The 10548-nt window shown below is 47.3% G+C and overlaps 1 protein-coding gene across 4 annotated transcripts in view; it reads right to left on the bottom strand.

Annotated features, from left to right (window-relative positions):
- Nucleotides 1-68: 68 nt before the first annotated feature.
- The window catches only part of zbtb46 (zinc finger and BTB domain containing 46), a 58107-nt gene continuing 47627 nt past the window's right edge, over nt 69-10548 (bottom strand). For 2 of the 4 annotated variants that reach the window (XM_035646175.2, XM_035646174.2), the window contains exons 5-7: nt 9845-10206; nt 8456-8498; nt 5537-8332 (exon numbers count right to left, since the gene is read on the bottom strand). In XM_035646175.2, the coding sequence (XP_035502068.2) occupies nt 7539-8332; nt 8456-8498; nt 9845-10206 (1199 nt within the window). In that variant the 3' untranslated portion in view covers nt 5537-7538. Of the gene's footprint in view, nt 4279-4367; nt 4544-5536; nt 8333-8455; nt 8499-9844; nt 10207-10548 lie in introns of those variants that run through there. The other 2 variants (XM_035646177.2, XM_035646176.2) reach the window with 2 other exon arrangements.

Genomic DNA, 10548 nt, shown 5'->3' with positions numbered 1-10548 from the left:
CGGCAGTTGCTAGTGACGGCACCACTTCCACAGGCGGGGAGGACACACAAAGGCACAGCACACATTGCTCACTTCTTTACAGCAGCAATTTAAAAATTTATTGAGACTGATTGGTTTTTGCAAATAATAGTCAAGCTAATTCTTCCACTAAACATGAAGTTAGAAAGAGGCTGCGATGGCCGCCGGGCCCGCCCCAACATCAAAACAGGAGGCTCATGGTAAAAATGTTCTGTGATCAGTACTATCAACCGGAAAAAAAATATCTGCACAAGAGCACTTAAATCTGCCCAAAACAAAACAGGTGTAAAAACAGGACAGGTTCTTTTTTTGTTGTTGATTATTTAACACATTTTGTTACAAACACAGGTTTATGATAATCATCAATATAAAGTCAGTTATCATATTGACCAATATTCCCAATGAAAATAAACAAACCTCAAAGCTTCAAGGGCAACCTTTTACAAATCAAAGACCCTCTGAAACTCGAGAGGAAAATAAATAATATATAATAGTAATATAAATTCATATATATGAAGGTATACACACATCACTCTTAGAAGAACAAAATCTAAAGTAAAAAGCGCCAAATTTTGAAATATAGTATAATATAGATATACCCATATCTATGGCTTCATGATTTGCACATGTGAATCAAGCTGTACAGGCTAAATGAGGATTGCGATTTGTACACGTCTAAGAATACCCATATTCATCTGCAATAGAGCATACAGTTCCAGTTTTGCATCAATGTGGAATGAGACGGTTGTGTGCAGATGCCGAAGACGTCGCTTTGGTATGACAGAATGAACACAGGCATGCAAGTTAAGACCACAGAATCAGGGCACAGAAGGTCATCAACACACGGTGGGAAGGAGAATCGAGTCGCCCATCATGATTTGTCTCGTTGAAGTTTTATCCTCAAAAACATTTTGCACCTCTAATCTGATCAGTCACATCTCGGTAATCTCTTTCCATCGACACACACAAACACACACACACACACACACACAAACATATTCTCTCAAGAGCAAGCACTCTCCACAAGCACACAGGTGAAATGTCATTGAGGCACATATTGAGGGGTTGATGGCAGACGTTTTCCTGAAGTACAACCCAGTATGAGGAAGAAGACATACAGTACAGGTTGTGAGAAGAGCGCAGGAGGGGGCAGTCACACATACATCCAGACGTCTCTCGGTGGCCACAACGGCACCCCGGGACAGAGATTTTGTCGCTGATCATGGGCTCCTTCCACACCCACCGTTTGACATTCATAAAAAAATCCTACCCCATTGTCTTTCTTCTATTTTCACCTCAAAAGAAATCTATTTGATTGAATGGGTCAAATAAAACATTGAAATCCAATAAATAATACCAATCAAATAAAGACATTGAAGAAAGCATCACAAATCGCACTGTACTGTTTTTCTCAGTGGGGGGTTGATGGGAAGTGCAGTCCATGGCACCTGCAGCAGAGAGGCCTGATGTGTGCGACCAGCACTGACAACTAAATGTCTCCCAGAGTTACTTTCCCTTTCTGTAAATGAACCAGAGTCAAGCCAGTGAAAAATGTAGACTCAACACTTCCCCGTCTGCAGGCTGCGTCTCTACTTGATTGTGTGTCCACGGGACGACGTGAGACAGTGGATACCAGAAACAAGGATGTTAAAAAATACAAATCAGCTTAGTTTTAAGATGCAGTCTTCAAAAGCTAGCTGGTCCTTTCACGCAGCCCTTCATATTCAGGATAATACCGTAACGTGCACATTTTTCAAACTGTGACAAATAGTGACAGATTCAAAAAAAAAAAAATCAAAAAAATGTTAACCACAAGAATAAAAATCCAAAAAGCACCTGCACACACACAGACTGAAACAAAAGCACTTCATGTATACAAGGTACTAGATTGGTTTTGGTTCAATATTAATCAATTAGTGTACATTAGTGATGCAAACGCGTGTGCTGAATATATGTCTCAATCAATATCTAACAGATAAGTTTGACTGTGAACCCCCCCCCCCATGGTAATAATTAAAAAAAGCAAATACGACAGAAAAAGCATAAACTGGCACGATGAAAGGTTGATAAAAGCCCCATGGCTTGCTGTCCACAACAAGGCAAAGTATAAAAAGCTTTTTCTCCTTATACAAGATATAAAATATCCCAAAAAAAGAAACACGCAATAAAGCTTAGCATCCAGCACTTAATGATAATAATAATAATAATATTAGTTAATAATAGTAACATTTACAACAGTAATCATAGTTCTGATAATCATAATAATAAGACATGTCATACGCCTCATTTGAATTGTCAATAACTTGGAAAGAATCTTAAGAAATCAATATAGACTTTTTTTTGGGACACTGGACACACACGCACACACACACACACACACACACACACACAGGCGAGGGAATGACTTCTCAAAAATGAGGAATCCACAAACAGGGTTTTTCAATAAATAGCTGTTAAACAAAGCGAAATGAATATTACACTCTCTACAAATAGCAAACTCTGAACTTCAAGCACAATTTCAATCATATTCTTTTAAACCTCACAAACGCCGGAGACAATCTATCACCAAAAGAAAGATACGAGTCTGCGTGGTCTGTGTTCAGAAAACTGGAATTACGTGACCAAGGGAAAAAAACAGAAACAAAACATAAACAAAGGCTTGTGAGAGGCTCTCGGGTCCTGACGTCACAACCTCCAGCGTGAGAGACGGAACAAAGTCCCCAGTGGAGGTTCACGTGGATCCATTGTGTGCACACGTCATTCCCCTTTTTAACCCCCCCCCCCCTGCACAACATCACATACTGTATGTACATGTGTCCAGTATTTGTTGGAATGAATCGATAAGAAACCGTTGCGGTGAGCGCAAGTGAAGAAAAGATGAAGGACCCCACTGAAAGGCGTAGGCCATATAAACAGCAATCTGCACAAAGATCCAGTGATCTCTATATGGTGGATAACAGTCAAGAGGACATGAAGTATATCCTTAAAGGTAGGTGCGGTCACCGAGTTGTGTAGGTACGTAAAGATCGGATCCAAAAATGTAAACCACGGGTTCAGGGCTTTGATACGAGTCAGTTGTCGTTAAAGTGCAAGTCTGTGGCAGTAGGACTCTGCATCAGCGCGCGGTCCTCTGACACGCGTAGCTTTGCAATAGATACAGACTTCTCCCTTCAGTCGGAGAGAGAGAGAGAGAGAGAGAGAGAGAGAGAGAGAGAGACACTACGGGGATCACAGACACCCCCATCCCAACCCCAACCCCAACCCCTCCTCCTGGCCTTTTCCCCTACACCGTCAGTGATCCGCGGTTGCCGTGGTGATTGTGATGGCAAAACATACAAAGTTGCAAGTCTGGCACTGGCCGCGTGCATCGGCAGCGTCCTCATCGATTGCTGCTGGGACAGTGGAGTAGAAAAAAACTACCGGACTCTGGCCTGAACCCTCGAGACACAAAAACAAGGAACACAAAAAAAAAACACTGCATCAGAAGTAAAGGAGGTAAGCGGAAAAAGCCTCGCACTTGAGCCATCTCTTCTACCGTGGCAGCCAAGGTTGAGAGTGTGAATGTGTATATGTCTCTGCGTGTGTGTGTGCGTGTGTGTGTGTGCGTGTGTGTGTGTGTGCGTGTGTGTGCGTGTGCATTTCAGCATGTTACTCGTAATGGTTTTAGATCATTGTCGCGCATCACCCCTACGGCACTTCCGGTCAAAGGAAGGGCCTGCCCGCCGTGGGACGAACGGGTAAAGAGAGCACTGATTTCTGCCCAACAGATCGCAGGCGATCTCCAGAGATTGGTCGACGGGCCAACTGGCAGGAGCCGGGCTGGCTCTAGGAGATCCAGGTGAAGTCCCTCTCGCTGCCGTTCTGCTGCTCCCCCTCGTGTGCCGAGGAGTCGCTCTCCTCCTTCTCATTGTCCAGTGCTCCGTCTGCCTCGGTGCTCATCCCCGTGTCCTTCCACTTGTCCCCTTCCTCCTCCCCTTCTCCCATCATCTCCCCGTCCCCTTCCGCCAGCATCTCCTCCTCCCCATCTCCGTCGCACTCCGCCTGGTCGTCGTGGAAACGATCACCGGGATACAGCTCCTCCTCCGGGGAAATGTCCCCGCCCACCTCCCCGTTGTGGTCCAGCAGCGCGGCCATGCCGCGGCCGGAGCAGTCGGCGCAGACGCCGTGGCGACGGGAGCCGTGTTTGATTCCGACGCTGGCTGCCGACATGAAGACTCGGCTGCACACTTTGCATACATACTTCTTGTCTTTGCTGTGGACCTGTTGGAGGGAGACACAGTATTAATTCCCACTTTGGACAGAGACGTGATCTACTGCCCCCTGCTGGCGGTCGTGTGAGCCCCCCTCACCAGCGTGTGCCTCTTCATGTGCTCCCTTCTGGTGAACTTCTTGCCACAGATCTCACAGGGGTAGGGCCTCTCACCGGTGTGGGAGCGCATGTGCCTCTTTAGGATGCACTGGTGCATAGCCGAGAAGCTGCAGTAGGGGCACTTGAACTTTTTACGGATCACTGTGAAGTCATTCACTGTGGGGACAGAAAGGCGGAGGGAGGAGATAAGAGAGAGAAAAAAAAGATGAGTGTTGAGTGAAGCTCGTTTAGATAAACCGAGACGTCACTTCTCAGTTATTACATTTAATTAGCAGCGAGGTCTGGAAATGTACCATCAATTCCCATGGCCGCCCCAATCCCAGTCAAAGCTACAGTTGCCCTGGCAACAGCTCTTCCTCCATACTAAAGCAATAAAGGCGAAGAGATACTATAAACACACAACACAACAGTCAGTCTGCCTGCGCTGCTCGAGAAGGTCTCTGCTATGGACAGCGGAAACACAGACAGAAGGACAAACACAGACCACGACATGGGCTGGGGAAATAAATACACACACACAAAGGGAGGCTTCAACTTTATAACAAAAAATAAATACTGTTAATACCATGTCCATGTCTTGTGTAGAGGTCTGGTGAGCCAATTATCTCAAGGTTTGGACTTAAATGGTAGTTAAGCCAGGTGAAGGGCATCCAAGTAAACAGATTGTGCGTGCGTGCGCGCGTGCGTGTGTGTGCGTGTGCCTGCGTGTGTGTGTGTGTGTGTGTGTGGGTGTGGGTGTAATGTGTTGTGTAGCCAATGAGAACATTTACAGTCAAGGCGTACAGAATAACCATGAAAGACCAGGGCTGGATTTATGTGTTCACAAGCACAACACACACTGTACGCACATATACTGTACATCAAGGGTGGAGTCAAACACACATTTAAGGGGTTAAGTTAAGCTATAAGAGATGTGATATAATGTAATTACCTCCATCGGCAAATCGACTTCTGCTCTGATTAAAACACTCGAGAGCACGTCGACAGAGAAAAACAAAAACAACCAAGGACATGCACATACACATACGCCGCACAACAGATTAGATCGCAGATGCTGAATTGAAATGCAAACACAAAAAAAATAAATGGTGTTGTGATTATTTGAATATGTGCAGGACACACAAAAGAGGAAAGTAGCAAAAGTTTTCACAATTTCCAGAACAGTTTAATTACAGCATAAAAACTACAAGCAGGGTCCCATACTGTTTAGAAAAGTACACATTTTTTTTTATACAGTACAATTGTGTTTTCTTCTCATTACCTAAAATTGAATATCTTTCAGTCTTTACAAACAACACATATTGCAACAAGAAATGCTGCACAACACCCCCGATGAGTTCCTGACTTCTTTGAGCCAGCACGTCCGTTTCAGCTGCTGGCTATAGGACAGTGTGTGCTACCTGAGAAATGGGATTTTGTATTAGAAAGGATTTGGCATTTGGGAGTTCTCTGTGTTGTAAAAAAAAACAAAAAACAAACACACAACAGCAAACGGGGGTGGGGGTTAGATTCCCAATAGACAGCTACAGTTGTTCCTCTTTTACTGCACACATGCAGAAATTAGAGTTCCGCATATGTGCTGGAGCGGCTGGATTATTAGAGCGGAGCGCAGGTGGATGCCTCCCCTCTGGGTGTAGTTTTCACAGTATGAGTGTACACAATAAACCTTGAAAACTGGGCTGTATGAAGATTATATCTTGTTGCAGGGTAAAGACCTGCTGTGAGTATGGCAGACGCATGTCTGACTTCATATTAAGGAGGACTTTAAAGCCAGCGTTCATACACACTGAGTCTGATATTCTGCAGCCTTGGCTTCACCACCTCCTGGTTTCTCTCTGCAGCATTTTCCCCCACTTGCCACCTTTGAGCCCCCGTTTTCTCCCTTGTACTCGCAACCCCACCATTATCCCGTCTGCAGCAGTGACATCACTAAGCTCGTCTGGTTGAGAAGGGGAATCTGCCCTTCTGGTCCCCACTTCCTCTTCAGAGGAGGGGGTCAGGGGTTAAGAAGGGTTGGAGTCATGAAGGACCAATTACTGTCCAGCTCCAGCCACGCTCAGCCACTAGAAGACTTACAGATCTGGGACAGAGGAGATGGACACAGAGAGGGAGAGAGAGAGAATGACACCACCCAACCCCCGCCGGAGCTGCTACTGCTCTATTGTTTTAGCTGGTTTTGTCTCGTTCGGCACATCCCCTCCATCTGCACTTATCTCACAGCATTGACTGAAGACAATTGTGTCAGACCGATGACAGAGGACAAGCTCCCGCGTGTCCGGTGAAGGTGCACCCGTGGTAGAATCGCTCTCTGAGTTACAGTTACCACAAATGCTTGACTGTTCCATTATCATCTTTTATGCGAGTCTTTTTTTTTAATAAATATATTGAGGTGCACTGCAACTGACATCAGATATCGATTAAGATCTGATTCGGGTCTTCATTGCGCTCTCACACTGCTGCAATGCTGCAAAGCTCCTGCGGGTGGTGTGGTTGCGTGGGCAGTGGGCCACAGCAAAGCCCTGCAAATATGAACTGTGTCTGAGGGGCTTTGTGCCCGAAATGCTGGGGTGGTCACAGAGATAAACATCTCTGTGACCAAAAAAGGAGAGACGACTAGTCGGACTGGTGACTGGCGACAGTGAGCCGGACGAGTGGTTTGGGGTTGGGAAGGCGGAAAGACGAACCCCCTCGTTCTACTGTACCCAGCAGCAGAAAGTGATTCACCTTCATAAGTCCAGTCAGTGCTCGACAAACTTATTCACAAACTCCAAAAACGAGAAAACTGCATCAAATTTCAGCCAAAGGTTTGTTCAAAAGATCAGTTTTGCATAGCGATTGTGCACCACTGAAATCAGCTTTAAAAAACGATGCCGTAAAATGTTGTAAAAAAAAAAGGTATTCATAATAATAATAATACATTTTATTTATAGAGCACTTTTCACTAAAAGCAATCTCAAATTTATTGATAATAATAATAATATTAATAATCATGTCATCAAGACATTTAATTTTGAAAGGAATCCTTCCACTCTCAGTGCAACGACACCACAAATCCAAAAATTTGGCGTGAACGTACAACACCAGGGAGGAGACAACGCTAATTGATGGGTATGAATGTGTGTACATAAGCCTGCAGCCTGCACACCCATTCTCAGTTTTCCACATTGATACTGTGATTATGTTTGTCAACGTTTATCTCTTGAGCAAGCCGCCACAGTGGATATATAACCCCACCCCTGGACATTTCCATCCCAGTGCCGCCTCCGAGTAGAGTTCCTGCCATCGACCCCACCTGGCAGCACACTTTAACATGTGTCGCCAGGTTCTTTTGGGTGCTAAAGGCCTTGGCACAGGCAGGGCAGGTGTGCCCCCTCTCTTTCGAGTGCACGGACGACAGATGCCTGTGCAGGTCCGTGCGGTCCCTGAAGTGTTTCAGACAGTACACACACTGCATCAGCTTCTTCTTGAAGTGGATGGTCTTCTCGTGTCGGTCCGCGTTGGACTTGAGGGTGAAGCTGGCGGGGCACTGGGAGCACACGTAGCGCGCCGGCACGGACTCGGCCACCGGCGAGCGGTAGAGCGACTGGTGGAACTGGAGGGGCTGGGACTGTGGCTGGTGGCGGGGCTGGGTGGGTTGCGCGACCTGCATGCCCGGCCAGTCCATGGACAAGGCCATCAGAGACAGGGTGTGGCGGTACTCGTGTTCCCTGAGATGCTCCAGGCTGCTGAACAGCCGTTTGCACAGGGAGCAGGCGAACCCCTGCGAGTGCCAGGCACCGAGCTCTGGCAGGACTCGTTCCCCTGATCCAGCCTCTTCGCCCAGCACCATCAGCCCTTTAGTCCCTCTGCCAGCCACGGACACTGACGCAGGCATGGTCAGGCCACCAGCACAGCTCCCGTCGCCCATCTGATCACTCTCGTCAGGAGACTGGTCACATTCCAAGGCTGAGACAGCAAGAAGGAGGGTAAGAATGAAAGTGAGAGACATAGATTTGGGTATAAAAGGATAAAAACCCTCTCAAGTGATTGAGGCATGACACATTTCAACTCGTAAAGTCTTAAACATACCCGTGCTGTACTCTTTCATGTCCTCCTCGTCGTTCATGGCCTCCTGTGAACACAAAACAATGCGTTATGTCACACACACACATTTACACAGCCTGTATGGAATATTGTCTCGGCATGCAGGCGGCAGGCAGGTGAAAGGAGCTGTGAAGACAAGCTTTTTCTTTTCAGACGTGAAAGACACGGAGAAACAAAAACATGAAAACAGAAAGAAAAAAAAAGGGAGAAGACTGTTCAGAGTGATTTAAAGAGATTAGGAAGCAAACACAGTGAAAGTCTTGTACAGTAAATAAATGACAGCTCCTAAATGCTCGAGCTGTCCTACAGAACAGGCACTTGGGTTGATCTACAGTATTAATAATATAATCCCTCTGTTACTCATATACTCAACCCCCACTTGGATACACCCGTCCCCACTTTTATTCTACATTGCCATGCTGCCGTCATTGCTTCACCCCCACCCATTTCTTTGGTCCCTGCACTCCTCCTCCTCCTCCTCCTCCTCGTCCTCCTCAAGAACAGAACACTGTGCACTGGGCAAACAGATGGCTTGTCCGTGGAGATGGGGAGGCTCGTTGGGAGGCAGGTCCAGTGAAATCAAATGCTGCTCCTAAATGCTCACCCGCTCACACAGCGTGCGCACACAGGCTGGCAGAAAACTCACATCAACACATGCTCATACTGCCATGTTCACATACACGCACGCACGCACGCACGCAAACAAACACACACACACACAGACACACACACTCACCGAGCAGAACAAACAATTTCCTGGGCAGTGAAAGCAGACCTCTCATTGTCTACCTGTATTGATTCTACTCGGCCTCATCTCACTACCTTGCCTGTTATCTGCCATACCTGAGCACACACTGCCACTGTGACTAGATGTGTCATCGCTAATCTAAACACTATAAACTACATCACCGCTAATACCGAGCAAAGACTCGTGGCTAACAGGTGAATTCTGGTCTAGCTATATTAATATATATATATATGAAAGCGAGACAAGAGCGAATAACAGGAAATCTGAAAGGAAGAGAAACCAATTGTGGAGAAAAGAAAGACAAACAAAAGAAGGTAGACAGTGTTTCTTCTGCAGTGTAGCAGGAAATATGCCAGATTCCACACAGAGAATGAGATACAAAAGAGGGGTTGAGCGATGATGTGCTTGTGTGAAAAAAAACCCCCCAACTCCATCCCCCCACCACGTTACCAGTACCACCATCACCTCTCAACCCCCCTCAGTGTGTTTGCAGGCGCAGGGTGAAGCTGCCCCCTGGATCCCCGTCTCCACTCAGTTTTACATGGATCAAGCTTGTATCTGACTGGAGGAGCTGTACCCAGAGAGCAGCCTCCACCCTGGAGCTGATTCAGGCTCTGTGTGCTTACCTCAGGCAAGGTGGAGGGCTCCGGGCCCCGAGGAGCGTCTTCCACTTCCACGTCCAATCCTTCTGTGTGCAGCGGGGATGCCCCAGCCCGCAGACCGGGGGCCTCCAGGGGCCGCGGCTCGGAGGGGGGCAGTGGTGTGGGTGGAGTGGGCGGGCAGTATGCCAATGTTGATGACGACGATGATGACGATGATGACGATGATGATGGCGGTAGTGGTGGTTTTGGAAGATGAGGAGGAAGAAGAGGAGGCGGAGGAGGAGGAGGAGGAGGAGGAGGAGAGGAGCCAGCCCCCTGTTTGTTATGAATAGTGGCCCCTGTGGCCCCTGGCCGGAGCGTGCTGCAGTAGTTGTTGGAGCGGAGCCCTGAGGAGCACAGGAAACGAGTCTCACCCACCCACTCACGTACAACTGCAACTCTGCTAGCAGCTGGCCACCAGAACACAACGGGAGAGAGTGGGCAGGGGGGCGCACTGAGGCTGCCAGTGCTACACTATCAAACACTATGGAGAGGGGGAGGAAGAAAAACTCTGAAGTTTCACTTTCCACCAGCCAAGGGGAAAGGGTTAGGGCTTCTCTTCGCTCGTTCTCTCTCTTTTTGTTTTGCTCCTCTGCTCTCCTTCTCCTTCCACCCACATGCGTGCGCAGAGGATGGCAGAGTGTGTGTGTGTGTGTGTGTGTGTGTGTGTGTGTTTCGCGAGGCTGTGT

The sequence above is a fragment of the Scophthalmus maximus genome, chromosome 3 (genome assembly GCF_022379125.1).
Source record: "Scophthalmus maximus strain ysfricsl-2021 chromosome 3, ASM2237912v1, whole genome shotgun sequence".
Taxonomy (NCBI): Eukaryota; Metazoa; Chordata; class Actinopteri; order Pleuronectiformes; family Scophthalmidae; genus Scophthalmus; species Scophthalmus maximus.
The sequence above is the reverse complement of the archived record's forward strand: the minus strand, read 5'-3'. Positions and strand labels throughout refer to the sequence as shown.